The following is a 22,068-nucleotide window of genomic DNA, read 5'->3' on the forward strand; positions in this document are numbered from 1 at the left end:
ATCTACAGTTCCCATTTCCAACGTTTTTTTTTTGTTTTTTTTTTTTTTTACTTGTATCTCTGGTTGTGTCACAGCTAGAAATGTGATCCTGGTGGCATATGAAAGATAAGAATCACATCTTTCATGTGCCAACGTCTGTTCTAGGTGGTCCACAACCTGATATATGGCTATTTCAAATGATCCCCTTTCCCCTCAGCCTCAGTGAACCTCCTGCGCGTGTGTGTGTGTGTGTGTGTGTGTGTGAAGCAGCTTCATGCTGATAGGACAGGTCATACATAGGCTGTGAGGTAGCTCCACCTCAGGAGAATCACTAGTGTTTGCCCCCCTTTGGCTTGTAAGCAATTCATTGCCATATTTGGCACCAAAAAAAAGGGTAGGGGGTAGAAATAAAATTAAAGCCCCGCCGGAGCCCAGGAGATGGCGGTAGTAAGGGAAGACTTCTGGTTTGCTTTCCATGACCTAATGACAGGTCCTCTTTAACATGGATTATTATATGGAAACGCCATAAAAAAAAAAACGTATTACTACGAAAAAAAATTCTAGCTTAGGGAGTGCAGAAGTAACTTTGTTACTTGGGACCATGGAGCGGCGTTATATCTGTAAGTAACCCTAAAGAATAAAAAAAAATAAAAATGTTTGCAATAATTCACCCTCACTTTGTTTCCGACAGTAATCCACAAACTTCTCTTTTTTGTTTGGCCTTTAGCTAGACAAATGAGCCACTTGAGTGAGAAAAAGTGGAAGCCCCCAAGTAAAGCAAAACAATCTCAACAAGTGGTCACTGAGGTCTCCTGAGGATAGTCACAAGGTATAGGGGTACATTTTATTTTCAGTCTTATCTTCTGGGGGACCCCCCTAAAATTTTTCAATTGGCTAGAAAATTTGATTGGCTAAGTTTCAGCTCAACTTGATAACGTTAACCTGTGCCTCATTGAGGTTAAAGTTTAGAAAAACTAAAATAAATGTTTCCTCCTTAAAATGGAAACCATTCGTCCTGGAAACCTGATTCTTGTCATTTCATAGGAAATTTTGTTGCCTTGGAGTTTTGATTCTCATGACTTTGTTGCTAAAACTTTATAGATTTAGTGGTATTTAGCATTTTTCGGGGCAGGTCGTAGTTCATATCATCAAAATCGCAACAGAACTAATTTATATACTTGCTGACCATCTGCTTTCTTTTGTATTTGCATTAAAAGACTAAATCATTAAAATGTATATTATAGTTTTCATTTGCGTTGCAGGTTTTCAAGCAGGGAAGTTAGTTTAGTGCATTTTTTACCGTCCGATTTAAAGGACAATGGCTGTACCATCGACTTCTACAGCATCAACGAGCATGAGTTCTAGGCAGAAGGACAAGATTTGATATTTATTTTTTTTTTTTTTTTAATTGGCCACATGTCTCATCAAATTATTGGCAGTAAGTTACCTTCTAATTGCCAAGTCTTATGCAGTTTATTTTATAATATGCGCCAAGTGAAATTGAACAGAGAAGCTGCAAGATTTACAATACAGGAAGTTCTCCTATTTCAACCAGACATTAAAGATTGTGTTGTAAAAACTGTATGATGAGTGGGGAAAATCGCAAAAAAAACCGCTACCAGATCTGCAAGCGCCGCTCAGAATCGAAGAGTAGAAGCTTTGAAGTCAACCCTTTGCAACCTATTGGACGTTGCTCATCAGGATGCACTTACAAACACCACTGAAGAAGACAGGCAGCTTTTGTTACTCCAGAGAGAAAAAGGACGTCCTGGCTGCATGGGAGGTGTTGACATGAAATTTGTAAAAGCAGAAGAACGACGAGAAAAGAGGCGAGCAGCTGAGATGGCAAGATTAGACAAATCAAGAGTTTTTCACTTTTTTTTTTTTTTTTTTTTTAGTGAAATTTAGTACTACTTGGGCAGATAGTTTGACAATTGACATTAACTAAAACTTATACTTTATTTTTAGAAGGTGAAGAAAATGTAAAACTGGAATCTGTACCAAGCAGTAGCAGCACATCAGAGGAAGAAGACACAGACTATCATTTTCCACACCCAGAGGAAACCGGACCAGAAATAAAGAGGCGGTACTGTCGAGGTGCCCAAGAGATAACTGAAAAATTTTCTTTATTGTTAGATAGGTGTAGTATTTCTGATAGAGACGCGGTGCGAATAATAGCAAATACAGCAGAGGCGTTCGGTCATGACCCAAAGAATTACATTTTAAGTAGAATTGTCATATGACCCCGCAGACAGCAATTCTGACATCAAAGAACGGACCTCATCAAAAATAGATTCAGGAATTCCAATTTAAAGGGAGCTGTTGTACACTGGGATGGGAAACTGCTTCCAGATATGTTGGGTAAAGAAAATGTAGAGGGTAGCGATTTTTGATTATTTGTGGGGATGACGAACAATTGATAGGTGTTCCTCAGCTTGAAAATAGTATGGGGATTACTCAGGCAAAAGCTGTATTATCCGCAGTTGAACATTGGGGGGCAGTTGGGAAAATCTAGGCAATGTGTTTTGAAAACCACAGCAGTAAGTACCGGTCGCCTTAGGGGAACCTGCGTTTTGCTAGAGCAATTATTAGAGAAAACCCTTCTGAATTTAGCATGTCTCCACCATCGTTCTTCTAAAAGCAGTTTTTCATTGCAAAATGGGCACATCCACTGGTCCTCAGCCAGATATTTTTGGAAATTCAAGACTGGGTGGTCTAAGCTAGACAAGACGAAATACAAAACTAGACTAGAGGATGAAAATTTTAGACATAAAATAATTAATCAGGAACAAGTTTTCTTTTTGAACAATTAAAAAAAGCAACAGCCCAGGGATGATTATAAAAAAAAAAATCATACAACTCTGCTTAATTCAGGACGTCTTCCTCCAAAAGACATTTCTTTAAGGCTTCATGCCCACTTCTGTCTTTTCCTTCAGGGTGCTAGCCGTTTTTGTCACTGATAGCACCCTGAACCCATTCATTTCAATGGGCCCATGCACACTTCAGTTATTTAAACGGATTCGTTGTTCCATTCTGTCACAAGTATAGCATGTCCTACTTTGGTCAGTGATTCAGTGACAGTGTGGCCCATAGAAGTCAATGGGTCAATCAAAAAAACGGATGGCACACGGAAGGCTTCCGTGTGCTGTCCGTTTTTGACTGATCCGTTGCCATAGCAACGGCTGGGTGAGCCAAAGTTCAGACTCTGACTACAGTACACATTCATTCCTGAAGATGGCTGTGGAGAGACTCATAGCATTGGTGCATGATCACCCAGAACTGTGGGATACGCGGGCAGAATGCTACCACGACCGCTATAAAAAGGACGCCGCGTGGTAGGAACTTTCCATGGAGCTTTTGACGCACAGATGGCAGCAGGGAACTAGTGCCCAGCGTCACAAAATAAGTACATAAATGCACAAATTTACGTACAAAACGGAAGCCAAACGGAAGCACAACGTCCGTGTAAAACGGAAACTAAGTGCACACGGAAACAAAAATGGACACCTTGATCTATCACCGTTTTATCGGCCGTTTTTGACGGAAGTGTGCATGAGGCCTTAGAGTACCTGGCGCTATTCATCACTCCAGATGGATGGCAAAGGCCATTCTCTCAAAAAATATCTTTTCAGGGATCAATTTTCGTTAACTGATTTAGAGAAAAAACGTATTGAAGATATTTGTTTATTTATGTAAAAGCATGGTTCAACGCCCCCAAACCCACTTTGGCCCCCAACCAAGACCTACAATTATTGAAGTCTTTAGTGAAATGCAGGATAAGGCCTGATTTACACGAGCGTGTGCGATTTTCGCACGCAAAAAAACGCAGCGTTTTGCGTGCGCAAAAGGCACTTGACAGCTCCGTGTGTCATCAGTGTATGATGCGCGGCTGCGTGATTTTTGCGCAGCCGCCATCATAGAGATGAGGCTAGTTGACGTCAGTCACTGTCCAGGGTGCTGAAAGAGTTAACTGATCGACAGTGAATTCCGATCACCATATCGAGTAACCTGTTTAAAAAAAAAAAGAGGTTCGTACTTACCGAGAACTTTCCGGCCGTTGCCTTGGTGATGCGTCCTTGGTGACGCGCCTCTCTTGACATCTGGCCCCACCTCCCTGGATGACGCGGCAGTCCATGTGACCGCTGCAGCCTGTGCTTGGCTTGTGATTGGCTGCAGCTGTCACTTGGACTGAATTGTCATCCCGGGAGGTCAGACTGGAGGAAGAAGCCGGGAGTTATCGGTAAGTCAGAACTTTTTTTTTTAATTTATTTATTTTTTATACATGTTCACGTATATTGGGATCGGAAGTCACTGTCCAGGGTGCTGAACCAGTTTAACTCTATCAGCACCCTGGACAGTGACTGTCTCCTGCCGGGTTCGGTCAAAACGAGTTCGGCCGAACCCGGTGAAGTTCGGTTCGCTCAACTCTAAGACACTCCGTTCGGATGTTTGTAAACAGAAAAGCACGTGGTGCTTTTCTGTTTACATTCAGTTTGACAGCTCTTGCGCGAATCACGCAGTTCGCACGGAAGTGCTTCCGTGCGGCATGTGTGGTTTTCACGCACCCATTGACTTCAATGGGTGCGTGATGCGCGAAAAACGCACGATTATAGAACATGTCGTGAGTTTTACGCAACGCACTCGCGCTGCGCAAAATTCACGCATTGTCTGCACTGCCCCATAGAGTAATATAGGTGCGTACGACACGCGTGAAAAGCACGTGCGTATATTACGCTCGTGTAAATGAGGCCTTATTGATAGAGGTTGCAGACAAGGCACTTTCTAAAGTGATCAAACCATCTGTGGTATCTCAACTCGGAGCAAGTTGCATTTTCATTTTTCGATGATACATTGGGAAAAAATGTCAAAACAAGCATGGCTGTAAATTTAAGGTCCAAAGTAGAAAATGATGAAGATGATAGGGATATAAAAGCAACACTGGATCATTTATTGGACAAAGAATTTGATCCTTTTTGTTTCTCCTCCAACTCGAATGTTTATTTTTTTTTAAACATATTTTTTATTGACAAAATAGAAAATACACAGTAGGATATTGAACCATAAGGCCTCATTCACACGGCAGGGTTTCCCGGCCGGGTGCCGGCCGTTCATAAATCGGCCGGCACCCGGCTGCATTAGGAATGATAGACCCCTAATGGGGCTATTCACACGACCGATTTTTTGACGGCCGGGAAATCCGGCCGTCAAAAAATAGGACATGCTCTATCTTTGCCCGGGCACCCGGCCGCCCGGCTCCCATAGAAGTCTATGGGGCCGGGTATTACACGGCCATCACCGGAATGTGTTCCAAGTGATGGCCGGGTTTTCCGGAGCTTGCGCTCTATCTCCTCCTCCTCACAGCGCAGAGTGCATGTGAGGAGGAGGAGTTGATGCCATTCTGACGAATGGCATCGCTGTACACTGTGTTGCAGGGCCGGGGTGTACAGCAGGTGGAGGGAGCGCTGCGCTGGCTCCCTTCCCCTGCTTGTTAAAAGCACCCTGGCTCGGCGACACCTTCGATGGCGCCGCTAGTAGCAGCAGCTGCTGCTGCTGCGGCTGCTACTACTACTGCAGGGACGCCACTATAGCAGAGCAGGGAGGTATCTCCCCGCTCTGCTATGTGCTAGCCGCACTTTAGCTCCTTAAAGGAGCGGAATCCCCGTGTTTTCGGGGATTCCGCTCCTGGACAGAGCGCTTGATGTCTCTGTCCATATCTCGGCAGTGACATCAGGGGAAACTCCTGAAGCGGAATCCCCGAACACATGGGGATTCCCCTTCAGGAGCTGCCGCTGATGTCACTGTCCGGATCTGCCCGGCCCGGCACGGATGCATAACTTTATGCAAACCGGCCGGGCAGAATGGCCGATTTTACCGGCCGGCACTCGGGCTCGGGAACGACCCGGTCGTGTGAATCCCGCCTAAGGTTCATCGGAGATGTTACAGAATAGGAATGTACAAAATGTATCAGGAACAATAGCTAAAACAAAATTTCCATAGCAGTACACATCAGCAAGTTTACAAAAATAAACCATTATACATTCCAATAATACATACATGTGTATATAAAGAAAAGTAAGGACATGCTGAGGTTTATTATAGAAAGAAAAAGCCAAACAAACAAAAACAAAACTCACCAGTTATAAATGAGAATAGAGAAAGACAGAGATACAGGCATGTACAATTAGGTATGGAGAGCGTCCATAAAGTACCTAGAGGACTGCCATTTGTCCCAAGATAAGCCCTGAGAGAATTGATAACCATGTACAGTAGAAACCGTTCTTTCCATAATGCAAGTTGTATTGACATATTGAATTACTTCAGATATGGTAGGAGTGGCAGTCTGCTTCCAATATTTAGCTATCAGAATCTTTGCAGAGGTCAAAACATGAAATATGATCGTTCTATCATGAGAATGAAAGTCAGCAACTCCAATATAAAGTAACGCTAATGCCGGACTACAAATGAAGGAATACTGTAAAACAGTAGTCAAGAGTTTGTCTATTTTGTCCCAAAACAATCTTAAAAGAGGGCACTCCCAAAATATGTGACAAAGCGTTCCCTTGGAAACACAACATCTCCAACAAATATTGAACGAGTTTGGATAGATCAAAGCTCAACGATAAGGCGTAAAATACCATCTATATAACAATTTCCTCGTAGCTTCCAAGTGTTGAGTGGATTTAGATAGCTTAACTGCCAAAAGATAAGTCGATTCCCAATCCACAGACCCTGGAGTAAGATGTAAATCTCTTTCCCAGTGTGGCAGACATGCAAGAGGTTTAGTCTGTAGAAGCTCTGAAATAGCGAGATACGCCTTAGAAACACCCTTCATAGTCTTACTATAGTGATGAAAATATAGTTCATAAGGTGTTTTAGGGGGATTATCTCTAATATGAATACTTGAGATAAAGTGCCGAATTCTCAAATACTTGTAAAAGTCGACCTGTGGTATAGAGTATTTATTAGAGACCTCTGCAAAGGACAACAAGAGACTACCACTCCGATTATCCGACAATTTCCCAATGCCTTGCGTTCCCCAATTAGAAAGGTCTAAATCAGGAATCGACTGCATAAGAGTTTGCAGGGACATATCAAACACCCGCAGTGGAAAGAGAGCTTTTTGGACCACAATCCGCTTCCAAGACATCAAGGCGGCTTTAACAGTCAATAAATGAGGGGGACGAGTTTGTAACTTAAGGGAAGAAGCCCAAAGATAAGCTTCAAGTGAGCTATATTGACAACAATCACGTTCGATATTTACCCAATGCTTGGAAGGTCGAGGATTTAGCCACTGCCGAAGTTGATCTAAAATAGTAGCATGGTAGTAAGCCACCATATTCGGAAGACCAAGCCCTCCTTTCCCAATAGGGAGGGACAATATAGGATGAGCAACTCTAGCTCTATGCTTTTTCCACACATATTTGGACAATAGGCTCTGTAGTCTAGTTAGATATGAAACAGGGGGATAGGAAGATTCCTGAAAATATATAACATTTTGGGCAAAACCATCATTTTTATAGCTGCAATACGGCCAATCCAAGAAACTTCAAACTTCAAATAATCTTGGAGTTCTCTTTCCAAACGGGTAACGGGAGATAATTAGAAGCATATAAATGTGACACAGGGTACCTCAATGTAATACCTAAATATTAAAGGCCCTGGGAGGACCATACAAATGAATATTGATTTTGTAAAGTCTGTACAGTTTCTGGCGGCAGACCCATATCCATAATCAGGGATTTACTCACATTAAAGGAACAGTGTCATCACAAATTATTTTTTTATATGTTAAAGATGTTAGTGCTTTATTAAAAACGTTTATATTCATTTGTGTGTTTGTGTTTTACTTTTTCTTATTTTTACACTTTTTCTTCCCTATGGGGGCTGCCATTTTTTGTTCCATTTCTGTGTGTGTCGATTAACGACACACACAGACATGGAATACGGCAGCCACAGTCCCATAGGGACTGTGAACGGCCCCCGTCCCATTGACTTCAGTGTACGGCGTCTGTGTGGGAACTGCGCATGCGCCGCTCCCACACAGTCCAATTCGAAATTGGCGCCGTCCGGCGCCATTTTCCTGTGGACCGGAAGTCGCGGCCGGACAGTAAGATTACTACTTCCGGTCGCGGCTTCCGGATTTGTGCACTTGGACCAGCAGCAGCAGACGGAGCGGATGGACCGGAGGGAGCCGCGGCGACTGGAGCAGGTAAGTTATTTCTATGTATGTTCGTGTTTCAGTGTGTTTACTACTGTACGTTAACCTTCTACACTGTGTGTTAGCTCAAAAAATGGTGACACACAGTGTAGGAGGTTACACCGTTCAAACCCCTAGTTTATCCCGGCACTAGCCAGGATAAAGGAGGGGGGGATGCTGAGAGCTCACTAGAGCGAGGGCTTTTTACCCAATTTTGCAAAGCTGCAATTTTGGGGACAGCTCCATCTAGTGACCAAAAATGGGTAGTATTATAAATTAGAATTAATTTATAATATTTCCTGACTCGTGAAAAAAATAAAAAAAATTTGAACAATGTTTAATCACCCACACACTAAATGTTTAATTTTTTTAAAAAAAAAACATGTTTTTCTGGCAACACATTCCCTTTAAGCTTGTAATATGATACAGAGCTAAAATGGTGCAACACCTTTACCACTTGAGGAAGGGAATTAAGTGGATCAGATAACACTATAAGCACGTCATCAGCAAATAGACTTATTTTATGCTTGGAATTACCAATACTAATGCCTTGAATAAGTGGCGACGAGCGTATAGTTTCTGCCAGGGGTTCCATAATTAATGTAAAAATTAACGGGGACAGAGGACAGCCCCGGCGCGTACCATTAGATATCTCAAAAGGTGTATATTGATGTCCCGAAGTTAAAACCGTAGCCGAGGGTGTAGAGTAAATATCCTGCGCCGCTCCGATGATACCAAATTTAGCCAGTACAGCATCTAGATAACCCCAATGCACACGGTCGAATGCCTTCTCCACATCCAATGATAGGAGCAGAGAGGGCATACGATGGTGCCCAACCCAGTCCACGATATTAATAAAACGTTGAGTGCCATCAACCGAAAATCGGTTTTTAACAAACCCAACCTGGTCTTGATGAACCAAGTTCGGTAAAATATTAGACAAACGAGATGCCAAAATCTTAGAGTATAATTTTAAGTCCGTATTAAGCAAACTAATGGGCCTGAAATTCTGTGGTCTATCTGCTGGTTTGCCCGGTTTAGGTAAAGCAACAATGGTGGCCCGTAGCATTTCGGAAGGGATGTGCCCGGTAGAATGTATAGGATTGAAAAGCTGTAGGATATGAGGCGCTAGAATACTATTGTATTTCTTATAATAATCATTAGTAAGGCCATCAGGGCCAGGGGATTTTTGTGACTTTAGTGTTAGTATGGCATCATTAATTTCTGATCAAAGAAAAGGATTAGCCAAAGTTTCCAATTGTAACGGTGTGACCGTCGGTAAGGACACAGAGGCCAAAAAAATCAGCAATGGCGTTCGGGGATGGTTGAGTAGTGGAAGAATCTGCATTTAAATTATAAAGGGAAGAATAATATTGCGCAATAACATTCGCAATGTCCTGAGGATTAAACAATAAAGTATTATTTTGGTCATAAAGGTAGGGAATTCTCGCTTTATATGCATGATGTTTTAGTTGCGACGCCAATAAAGCACCAGCTCTATTACTATGTCTATAATACTTATCTTTCAATTTCCGCAACGCCAGATCATACTTATAGAGGTCCAGTTGATGTAATTGGGTTTGAAGATGAATAATCAACTTAGTTCTTGCAGAGCATAACAGGCCTTTGTTTAATTGCATGAGTCGTAAAATCTCGTTAGAGAGTTGAAGTCTTTTGGATGCTCTTTCTTATCCTTCGCTGCTAGACTAATAAAATGACCTCTCACAAAGGCTTTATGAGCGCACCAGATCGTGACAGAGGTTACATCAGGGGTGACATTAAATTCAAAAAATTCTTCTAACATCTTAGTATGGGATTGCTGGTATTTGGCAGACTGTAAAATAAAATGATTAATCCTCCATGGAAATGTAGGGGGTTTGTTAAAATCTTCAGATACTCGAAGTGTAATAGGGGCTTGGTCCGACCACGAGATCATACCAATATGTGAAGAACGAGTACGATCATATAAAGGTTTATCCACAAAAAACAAATCAATCCTAGAGTAAGTACTGTGAGGATGGGAAAAAAAAGTATAATCGCGTTCTGTGAGATATTGAAAACGCTGCACATCCATCAAACCTTTGGAAATAGTTTGAAATAGATCTGAGGGAGAGTGCGAGGCACCTAAAGCAGATGAGTCAAGAGAAGGCCACAGTTTTATTATAGCCTCCCACCATCATAAGATACCCCTGTTTTATGTTTGTGTACCAACCTAAGTATTTTATTCACAAATCTGGTTTGATGTGCATTTGGCGCATAAACGTTAACAATGATATACTGAATATTATTAAGATGACAAACCAGAATAATATAGAGACCCTCCGAATCTATATGAACAGCGTCTTGTTTAAAGGCTACCGATTTGTCCAGGATTATAGCCACACCTCGTTTTTTAGAAACCGCTGGAGCAGTGTAAGTATGGGGAAAATGTTTGTGTTTAAGTCTAAAGGCATCAGATTGATTTAGATGTGTTTCTTGCAAACACAATACAGATGGGTTTTAGGCGCTTGGTTTCCGCCCACAACATTGAGCGCTTAAATGGGCTATTAAGCCCTTTGACATTTAAGGAAGAAAAAGTCAGCACCATAATGAAAGAAAATAAAAAACGCTATAAAAGGATAAAATCACAATAATAGTATAGGATTACCCCTCAATTTAGGATTACAGAGATTCTCCAAATACATGACATGCATAAACATATAAAAGAAAAAGAAATGACAATCTCAAGCAGGTGAGTACGGTGAGCAAAACGTTCAACAGAACAGAAAAATAAAGTAGAAACAAAAACAATGGTGTTGGCGCATGATAGAAAATTGGCGCCACGGTGTGGGGTGGAAGACTTAAGGCCACTTGGCAGGTGGTTTAAGCCAAGAGCTAAACCCTGGCTATTTAAAGTCAAGAATACATATACAATAAGGACATGAAAAAACTAAACGCTCTTACAGTAAAACAAGAAAGGACCATATGAAGGCACCATAAGATACCCAAAACACTCTCCGGATACAGAAGATCTACGACCTGAGACTTTCTGCCAATCCGTGTTCAGAATAGGAGGATCATTGATTGAAGAAGCAGGCTGTCTAGATGAGAAGACCCGTGAGCCTGCAGGAGACATCGCAGTCACATGCCAATCGGTGAACAGAGCTTGAACTTTCCGCGGGGAGTCCGCCACATATTTAGGTCCTTTGTAGGTAATGATCAGCTTGACGGGGAATCCCCATTTATAGGGAATTTGATGATCCCGCAAACTCGTGGTAACAGATGAAAACTCTCTCTGACAAAGTAGCGTAGCTGCAGAAAGATCCGCAAACAATTTAACATCTTGAAACCGCTCAGGAAGGGATGTCACATTTCTCGCCACAAGCAGCAATTTGTCCTTAAAGCGGTAAAAATAAATACGTGCAATCACCTCACGCGGAGAAGATAAAGGCAACGACTTGGGCTTGGGAATACGATGTGCCCTGTCAATCAAGTCAAGTTGCGGTGAATCGCGTAATATCGCCACAAAAAGATTTGTGAGAAACGCTACCAACTGGTCTCCTTCAACTTACTCAAATGCCACGAAACCGTAAGTTATTACGGCGCGCCTGATCTTCGAGGTCGGCGACCTTTGTATTTCAACCTGTTCTTCCAATGAAGTACTTGTATCCACAAGCAAATTATGAGCCTCAGAATATTCAGCCATCTTATTTTCAATATGGGAAGTTCTGTCCCCAAGAGCATGAAAGTCCTTTTGCAGATGCTGAAAAGCTGACTGTATGGACTGCTGAATAGAAATATGAAACTCTTGCAGCAACAACTTAAGGGCAGTTTCAGATAAGGTTTCTCTGCACCAGAAGCATAGAGAGGCAAAGATGGCTGCTGAACATGCACAGTGTCGGGAAATGGAGCATGTAACAGACTCTGCCCTGCAGGAGAGCCAGCAGTACTCACAGATGGTGAATGAGATGATCCCAGAGGAGGAAGCACGTGGTCACTGAGAGGAGAAGATGGCTGTGAAGAGGAGGCATGCTCTGAAGATTGCAGGTAAGGAGGCAGGGAAGCAGGAACATACCCACGTGGAGTGACTGAGCTCCTCTGGCTGGAGCCAGAAATCCTCTGCTGTAATGGAGCTGGTGAGTTAGCGCCATCTTGGGTCCTTGATGCTGGAAAAAACTCGGTGAGTTTAGCAGTCACAGGCTTCTTTTTCAGTCTGCCCATATCTCCAAGTAGTCCGGAGACCGTCCAGGTAGGAAAAAGGTTTCAAACTGTAGTTTTCTTGCTGGTGTGAGCCGGTAATTAGCCCAGGAGCTACAGGAGCACAAGTCTTGCTCCATAGGCTGGTAGCCACGATCTCAATGTATGGTGTGAAAATCCACTTTTTTTTTTTTTTTAGCTTTTAAATAAAGTAAATAGTTTCAGGGTTGTTAATGACACTGCTGAAAGGGGTATAAAATTAATCCAAGACTACAATTCCTCTTTGACAAAAGACTAAGAACAACGACCGTTTCTGTTACAAGTTGTATCTGAATGTAGACAAATTTTTCCTGACTCTTCAAAAGCTACCATATCTAAGCCATTACCTCCTTAATCTGAAAATGTTAAATAATAATAATGTAAATATATGTATAATAAATGCATTTGAACACCTATAATTTTTACACCTTTTCTCCTAATTCCTTGATTTTCAATTTGGATTTTGTTGCATTTACTTTTTGAAAACCCCTCCAACTAAACCATGTTTTATAGAGGCTCTGTCACCACATTATAAGTGGCCTATCTTCTACATAATGTGATCGGTGCTGTAATGTAGATTACAGCAGTGTTTTTTTATTTAGAAAAACAATCATTTTTGATGGACATATTGGCTTTATGCTAATGACTTTCTTAAAGAGACTGTCACCACATTATAAGTGCCCTATCTCCTACATAAGGAGACTGTGACTAGACATTCCTTCCAGCCAGGACGGGATGTCTATTCATAATCCTGGCACTTCGTTAACGTTTGGTACTTACAGCAGAGCAAAGTGTAATCTCGCTGTAACCTGTCATTTACAGCGTGATCTCGCGAGATTACGCTTCCTCTGCTGTAAGTACCAAACAAACGTTAACGAAGTGCAGGGATTGTGAATAGACGTCCTGTCTGGAAGGAATGTCTAGTCACGGTCTAAACGCTTCAGTAACGTTAATATGTCCGTATAAGACAGCACATCGTGAACAACCCAGTGTCACTATGCGCTGCCTAAATGAATGGAGATGAGTGCACGACGCTGATTTGGTCAGCGTCCTACACTCCTCTGTATGACGTCCACTTGGTCTAAAGTAAAAACACGCCCACTTGGGCATTAAGAAACTAATTTACATAAAGCTAAAATTGCTCCTAATGTGCTGAAAATAGATTGTTTTTCTAAATAAAAAGCACTGCTGTTACCTACATTACAGCGCGCGAGATGGTTGCTATGGCTGCCTGGGGGCCTAGTGAAGGCCCCCGAGCCCACCAAGCTCATTTTGGCCTTCAGGACCAGCCCTATTTTTTTCAAATCTGACGTGTCCCTTTATGTGGTAATAACTCAAGAAAATCTCGGAATCGCTTGGACAGGTATAAGCATTCTAGTGACATATTGTACTTTGTTAGTGAAAAAAATTGGTCGATAAATTTAATATTTATTTGAAAAATGCCAAAATTTGGCGAAAATTTGCAAAGAATGATTTTTGTAAATGTATCTGCTTGTAAAACAGATAGTAATACCACCCAAAATAGTTACGATTTACCATATGTCTACTTTATGTTTGCATTGTTTTTTTGAACGTCCTTTTTTTTTTTCTAGGACGTTACAAGGCTTAGAACTTTAGCAGCAATTTCTCACATTTTCAAGAAAATTTCAAAAGGCTTTTTTTTCAGGGACCAGTTCAATTCTGAAGTGGTTTTGAGGGGCCCATATATTTGAAAACCTTAAACACTATTTTAAAAACTGCACCCCTCGAAGTATTTAATACAGCATTCAGAAAGTGTTTTAACCTTTCAGGCGTTTCACAGGAGTTAAAGCAATGTAAAGGTGAAATTTACAAATTGTATTTTTTTTTGCTGAAATTCATTTGTAATAAAAAAAAAAATAATTCTGTAACACAAAGTTTTACCAGAGAAACGTAACTCAATATTTATTGCCCAGAGTCTGCAGTTTTTAGAAATATCCCACATGTGGTCCTAGTGTGGTAATGGACTGAAACACCGACCTCAGAAGCAAAGGAGCAGCTAGAGGATTTTGGGGCCTCCTTTTTATTAGAATATATTTTAGGTACCATGTCCGGTTTAAAGAGGTCTTGTCGTGCCAAAACAGTGGAAATCCCCCAAAAGTAACCCCATTTTGGAAACTACACACCTCAAGGAATGTATCTAGGGCTATAGTTAGCATTTTGACCCCACAGTTATTTTACAGTTTTTTTGCTAAATTTATTTGAATTAGTCTGTAAAAATGAATTATTTTTTTTCCTGAAAAAACATAGAATTTTCTATTTTTTTTACAAGGAATAAATGGGAAAAAGCACCCCCAACATTTATAAAGCAATTTCCCCTGATTACGGCAATACCCCATATGTGGTAATAAACTGCTGTATAGACCCACGGCGGGTCTCAGAAGGGTAGGATCACTATTTGGATTTTGGAGCACAGATTTTGCTGGAATGGTTTTCAGTGCTATGTCGCGTTTGCAATGGACTGGAGGGACCAAAACGGTGGAAACCCCCCAAAAGTGACCCCATTTTGGAAACTACACCCCTCAAGGAATATATTGAGGGGTATAGTGAGCATTTTGACCCCACAGATTTTTGCTGAATTTAGTGTAATTAGGTCATGGAAATGAAAATCTACGTCTTTTTTATTTTATTTTTTTTCAAGTAAAATTAAGTCTTACCTCAGATTATTCCATATTCACAATAGATAAAGGAGAAAAAGCACCCAAACATTTGTAAAGCAAACTCTCCTGAGCACAGAAATACCCCATATGTGGTCAGAAACTGCTCTTTGAACCCACAGCAGGGCTTAGAAGGGAAGGAGCACCATTTGGCTTTTGGAGCTCAAATTTAGCTGGAATTGTTTGCGGAGGCCATGTCGCATTTGCAAAACCATTGAGGGGCCAAAACAGTGGAAACCCCTAAAAAATGACCCTATTTGGGAAACTACACTCCTCAAGAAATTTATCTAGGGGTATAGTGAGCATTTAGACCCTAGAATTTTTTTTGCATAAATTATTGGAATTGGGCGGTAAATGAAAATCTACATTTTTTTTTTTTTAGATTAAAATGTAGGTTTTGAACTTTTTTTTTTTTTTTTTTTTTTTTTTTTTACATTTCCATAGGGACTAAAGGAGAAAAAGCACTCGAATATTTGTAAAGAAATATCTTCTGAGTATAGTTAAACCCCATATGCAGTCATTTACTGCTGTTTGGACACCAGGCAGGGCCCAAAAGGGAAGGAGCGTCATTTGGCTTTTGAAGCTTCAATTTATCTGGAATGGTGTGCATAGGCCATGTCTCATTTGCAAAGCCCCTTAGCCCCAGTGGAAACTCCCCGAAAGCAACCATATTTTGGAAAGTTTACCCTCAAGGAATGTGTAGTTACCTTATATGTGTACATTACCGACTGCTTGCACATTTTTCAGGGCCTCGAGTGGACTGTGTGCATTTTGGCTTTCAGCTTGCATTTTAACAATATATTACTTTGCTTTTTTGAAATAAAGAAACTTTCTAATATACTTCATTTTTAAAACCTGCATGGATTGCAGGTTTTCATTCCCCATTGCATAGACCCGGCCGTTCTTGCTGCCACGCTTCGACACAGACTTTAGGAGTTCCTCTCCTCTCTGTTTGTCTGACACGTATAAAAGGGCTGGCTGCCTGGCTCAATTCAACAGCTAAGACTCAAGGGGGAAGGGGCTGGATAGCTGATGAATTGCTGATGAATTGAGCCAGGCAGCCAGCCCCTTCATCCGCATTATCAACACACACAGAGGAGGGAGATGCTCCTTCTCCCGGAGATTGTGTTGACGCATCACAGCAAGAATCGCAGCTCCACACTTCTGGGTCCACACAATGGGGACTAAAACCTGCAATCCGTGCAGGTTTTAAAAATAGAGTATATTAGAAAGTTTTATTTCACAAAAGCAAAATGCTAAATAGTTTTTCTTTTCATCGGACAACCCCTTTAGGTACATTTTTATTTTTGGGTATACTTTGGCTGGTGGTTCATTTATGAAGATGGGTTTTTGACAAGAATGGCAAGAACAAAAATATCCAAGAAAATTTTGGCACACTAAAGATAAACTAAATTATATTCTTGAATGTCTAAAATGGGACAAATTAATAAAGAGTTTAAAAACGTGGCTCTGTGTGGAAAATTTTAAAGCAGTCAATGAGACACAAGGCTGAGAGTGATGGGCAATCTGGGCAATAATAACGGGTATCACACCTCATTCCTTTCTTGGTACATACACGACATCTTCGGGGGTACTTTCTTGATTCTGTTGAGGGAATTACAGCAATAAAATGTCGCTCAGTGAGTCTTTTGACAGATTCAGATTCTAATGGATGAGAGGGGCCAACATTTGCTAAAACAAGATCTTCAATGACCATTTCCTGGTAATCTAGAAAAGCATTTGAATTTCCTGCCTTTTTGTATAACACAAACGAGTTGTATGTGGCAACCTGAAATAGGTAAATAACAAATTTTTTGTACCAGGTGTATGATTTTCTTGATACCTGGTATGGCTGTAGAACCTGATCAGTAAGGTTTACTCCCCCCATGTATTTGTTGTAATCAATGATTGACACAGGCTTTTGCTTTTGGGTAGTAGAACCTCGTTCTACAACATCCATTGTTGCATCAGTGTGGATCGAGCTGAGGATAAAAATATCCTTTTTGTCTTTGTATTTTAGGGCAAGCAGCTCTCCGCTGCGAACACCGCCTGACTGCCCCCTTTTGTACTTTACATTCACCAATGATTGTGGAAACCCCTGGTGGTTTTTACGAATGGTCCCACAAGCCCCTGTGTTCTGTTCGACTAAACTTTTAAAAAGGGGTATGCTTGTGTAGTAGTTGTCCACATACAGGTTATGGCCCTTTTCTAGAAATGGGGTAATAAGCTTCCAAACAATTTTTCCACTTGTCCCTAGATAGGGGGGGGGGGGGCATCCTTGTGGGTTTAGTTGGCTATCTTTACCCTCATAAATGCGAAAAGCTGATGTGTACCCTGTTGAACTCTTGCACATTTTATAGAGCTTTATTCCAAACCTTGCTCTTTTAGATGGAATGAATTGTTTGAAGTGCAGTCTCCCTTTGAATTTTACTAGGGACTCCCCAATGGAAATGTTTTGCGTGGGGGTGTAAAGTAATAAAAATGTGTCTGACAACGCTTTGATGATGGGCCTGATTTTGTAGAGTCGGTCATAATCTGGGGCACTTCTAGGGAGGCACTGACTGTTCTCGTTGAAATGCCAAAATCTCATGAGCATTTCATGACGGGCTCTAGGAAGAATGACAGAAAAGGCAGGGGTGGTTAGAACGGGACGGGTGGACCAGTATGATCGAATTCTCGGTTTTTTAACAAGCCCCATGGCAAATGTGAGGCCTATAAATTTCTTCATTTCATCAATATCTGTTGGCCTCCATGAATTTTGCCTGGCATAATATGAACGGGGATTCTGAGAGATGAATTGGGAAGTATATATATTAGTTTCAAAAACCAATATGTTCCAGCAAATCATTTGTTAGAAATAAGTAAAAAAAAATAATTGGACCAAAACCTTCCACCTCCACATTTGTACCTGGGGTGGCATTAAAGTCAGGGATGAATGGCGCACCAGAATTTGAAGCCTCCCATCTCATAAATTCTACATCTAGTGGCAAACTCTCTTTGTAGGTTGGCATGCGCCTCTTCGCTAAAATGAGGCATGTCACTTGTACTGGGCATCGTGCCCTGATTTGGAGATGTTTCTCCAACAGCCCTCTCTACCTGTCCTGTACTGGTCCTTGTATTTTTTGAGGATGAACCAGAATGACCGCTAGACTCAGAGCTGTCACTTTCGCTAACAGCAAAACGCTTCCTCTGCAGAATAATATTGACGGGCCATTTTATTACGTTTTATATTTTTATACGTAAAGGTATATAAACGTAAATGGTATGAAGTTCGTTAATTTAATTAGAACAAATTAATTGACTGGCACAGCACTTCCTATCAAATTGATTTGATTACTAATATAACCCTAACCGTCAACCTAAATTTTTACTAACTATACCCTAATAATTATTATTACTAACTACCCTAATACTAAAACCTAGCACTATACCCTAATCCTATATCCTACCTAACAAGGCAGATTAATGGGATTGGGGGAATTTGTTATATGGTGTTTTTTTACAGTGTCTTAGGCATCATTTACATGACCGTGATATACGTCCGTGCGACGCGCGTGCTTTTCACGCGGGTCGCACGGACCTATACAAGTCTATGGGCCAGTGCAGACAGTCCGTGAGTTTTGCGCAGCGTGAGTCCGCTGCGTAAAACTCACGACATGTTCTATATTTCCCCGTTTTTCGCGCATCACGCACCCATTGAAGTCAATGGGTGCGTGAAAACCACGCAGGTCGCACGGAAGCACTCTGTTTGCTCTCTGACAGAGCAGCAGGGGAAGACAGTGTTTATATATACTTGGTCCCAGGGAAAGTTTGTTGCTGCAACAAACTTTCCCTGCGATGGCCATGATTTGTTACCATGACCAGGACCTGAACCAAACCGGTCCCGATCATGTCTCCAGGACCAGAGGCACTGTCTCTCCTCTGTTTGCTCTCTGACGGAACAGCAGAGGGGAGACCGTGTAGGTTACAGGGAAAGTTTGTTGCTACAACAAACTTTCCCTGCGATGGTCATGATTGATTATCATGACCATCACATGTTCGGGACCTGAATAAATCGGGTCCCGATCATGTCTCTGGGACCAGAGGCAGGTGACAGCAGCGCGATCTGGGTGTCAGCGCTATTCTGAGACACCCGGATCTCTCTTTTAACACCCACCGTGAATTCACGTCGGCACTGCACAGAGCCCAGCAAGTGCCGACGTAAAATTTACTGTGGGCGGTCGGGAAGCGGTTAATAGATGCCTGTCAGAATCACGATATACTGCAATACATTAGTATTGCAGTATATCGTGAAAGTGATCTAACGATCGCTGGTTGAAGTCCCCTAGGGGGACTAATAAAAATGTTCAAAAACCACCCCCCCTTTTCCCATATTTCCCCTAGAGCATAGGTTTATTTACTAATTGGTATCACCGCATCCATAAAAGTCTGAACTATTACAATATGTCATTATTGAACCGGCGCGGTGAACGGCGTAAGAAAAAATGTAAACGCCAGAATCTGTATATTTTTTTTTTTTTTTGTTGGTCACCATCTACAAAAAAATGAAATAAGTGATCAAACCGTCGCATGTACACCAAAATGGTATCATTAAAATCAGCAGCTTATCCCGCAAAAAATAAGCCCTCGTACCACTTAATCGACGGAAAAATAAAAAAGTTATGGCTCTCTGAATTTGGCGACACAAAATACATTTTATTTTTTACACTTAGGTTTTTTAGTAAAATATAGAAAAAAAACTATATATTTGGTATCGCCGTAATCGTATTGACCCACAGAATAAAGTTAACATGTTTTCTATATGCACAGTGAATTCCGTAAAAACTAAGCGCAAAAACAATGTAGGAATCGCAGTTTTTTTTCATTTTCTACCCCACAAATAATTTTTTCCTGTTACCTAGTATATTATATGGCACAATAAATGGTGCTATGAAAAACAAACTCGTTCCGCAAAAATCAAGCCCTCATAGGACAATATCGACAGAAAAAGTTATGGCTTTTGGAAGGTGAGGAGGAAAAATGAAAATCTGAAATAGGCGGGAAGGGGTAAATGTACAAAATGAAAAAAATACAAAAAGCTAAATCTGGAAAGCAGATGTAATTGGATGTTGTAATGTTTTTAGCCCTTTGCCTGCAAAGTCACTTTTTAGGATAAGCACTATGACCCGACCCCAAAAAAATGCTAAATACCACTAAATCTAAGTTTTAGCAACAAAGTCATGAGAATCAAACGTCAAGGCAACAAAATTTCCTATGAAATGAGACAAGAATCCGGTTTCTAGGACAAATGGTTTCCATTTTAAGGAGGAAAAACTTTGTTGTTTTTTTTTGTTTAATTTTTGCTAAAAATCGTGGTTTTTCTAAACTTTAACCTCTATGAGGCCACGGGTTAACGTTATGAAGTTGAGCTGAAACTTTGCCAATCACATTTTCTAGCCAATAAACAACTTTTAGGGGGGGCGTTCCCCGGTAAAAATTCGAACATTGATATATATATATTTATTTTTTGTGACCAGCCATATGATTTCACCGAATGTCATACTTTGTATAATGAAGCTCTACAATTTTCCAATATACTTTGTATCAATTCCTCACATTTATTAGGTATGTTAATTGTTTACTTCCAGGGAATACAATTCTGTCCTGGTCCTGTTTGCAGGGTTTATTACTGAAGCCGTATTCAAGCCTCAGTCATATTGTATTTCAGCCTCCATTTTTGCAAAACCAGGGCTATGATATAATTAAATGGAACAAATATCAGGCTTGCTGTCCTACATTATTTTTTTAATGGAAATTTTGGCTGAAGATGACAAATCCTGGCTAAACTATAGTTTCTTTTCCTTCCAGAATGAGCTTCCGGAGCCTGAGCAGGATAATGGTGGAGTAATGGAGTCTGTTAAAGAGCAGGAAATGAAATGGGCGGATTTGGCGCTGCAGTATCTGCATGAGAACATACCACTGTCCGGGACCTAATGGGTTCTTATGTTGTGGACAAGGAATTACTAAAAAGTTTCTGTTCATTTTGAGCTGAATAAATTGATCAATTATTTGTGGAAGGAAAACCGTTCCAATTGTGACAAAGTGTAAAAAAATAAAATGTTAATTGTCCAAATGTAACCATTAAACAAAGCGACAATCTTTGTGGTTTTATGATTTACACCATTTATCTTGCTCTAATAGCTTTTGAAATGCAAATAGCACTTTGGTGTACCACAAGTGATATCAAAATGGGTTTTCCCGTTTCAGCAAATAAAGCTTAAAGAGTCTCTGTCACCAGATTATCAAATCCCTATCTCCTATTGCAGGTGATCGGCGCTGCAATGTAGATAATGTAGATAACAGTAAAAAAATTTAACTGGGCGTGTTTTCTCGTATTTCCAACTGGGCGTGTATTGGGTTTGTAACATCCGGGCGTGTTTACTTGTTTTACTAGCTGGGCGTTGTGAATAGAGGTGTATGATGCTGACATATGATGCTGACATACACTTCTATTCACAACGCCCAGCTAGTAAAACAAGTAAACACGCCCGGATGTTACAAACACAATGTTGTCCATTAGAAAGGCTCATTTGCATAAATATAAAATTGCTCATAACTTGGCCAAAAATGATAGTTTAAAAAAAATAAAACGTTACTGTTATCTACATTGCAGCACCGATCACATGCAATAGGAGATAGGGGTTTGATAATCTGGTGACAGCCTCTTTAAGCCTTTTAAAGGGAATGTGTCGCTAGAAATGTTTTATTTTTTTATGTTAAACAGTAAATACATGATTAGACATTGTTCTAATTTTTTCACAAGTCAAGAAATAATATAAATTAGATTCTAATTTATAATATTTCCATGTGCTGGTCACTAGAGGGAGCAATTCCCAAAATTGCAGCATTGGCATGTGGTAAAGCAACCTCATTGTTATAGGCTGCAAAATTGGAGAAGACACACGCTCTCTAGTGTCCTCACAAAATCCCCCCTCATTTATCCTGGCTAGTGCCATGAGAAAG

At 40.8% G+C, this 22,068-nt stretch overlaps 1 protein-coding gene across 2 annotated transcripts in view; it reads left to right on the plus strand.

Annotated features, from left to right (window-relative positions):
* Positions 1–21,204, plus strand: part of ANAPC13 (anaphase promoting complex subunit 13) — a 34,841-nt gene extending 13,637 nt beyond the window's left edge. For both annotated transcript variants that reach the window (XM_075834234.1, XM_075834235.1), the window contains exon 3: positions 20,914–21,204. In XM_075834234.1, coding sequence (XP_075690349.1) covers positions 20,914–21,039 — 126 coding nt within the window. In that variant the 3' untranslated portion in view covers positions 21,040–21,204. The remainder of the gene's footprint in view (positions 1–20,913) is intronic.
* Positions 21,205–22,068: the final 864 nt, after the last annotated feature.

Source organism: Rhinoderma darwinii, chromosome 8, assembly GCF_050947455.1.
Source record: "Rhinoderma darwinii isolate aRhiDar2 chromosome 8, aRhiDar2.hap1, whole genome shotgun sequence".
Classification (NCBI taxonomy): domain Eukaryota; kingdom Metazoa; phylum Chordata; class Amphibia; order Anura; family Rhinodermatidae; genus Rhinoderma; species Rhinoderma darwinii.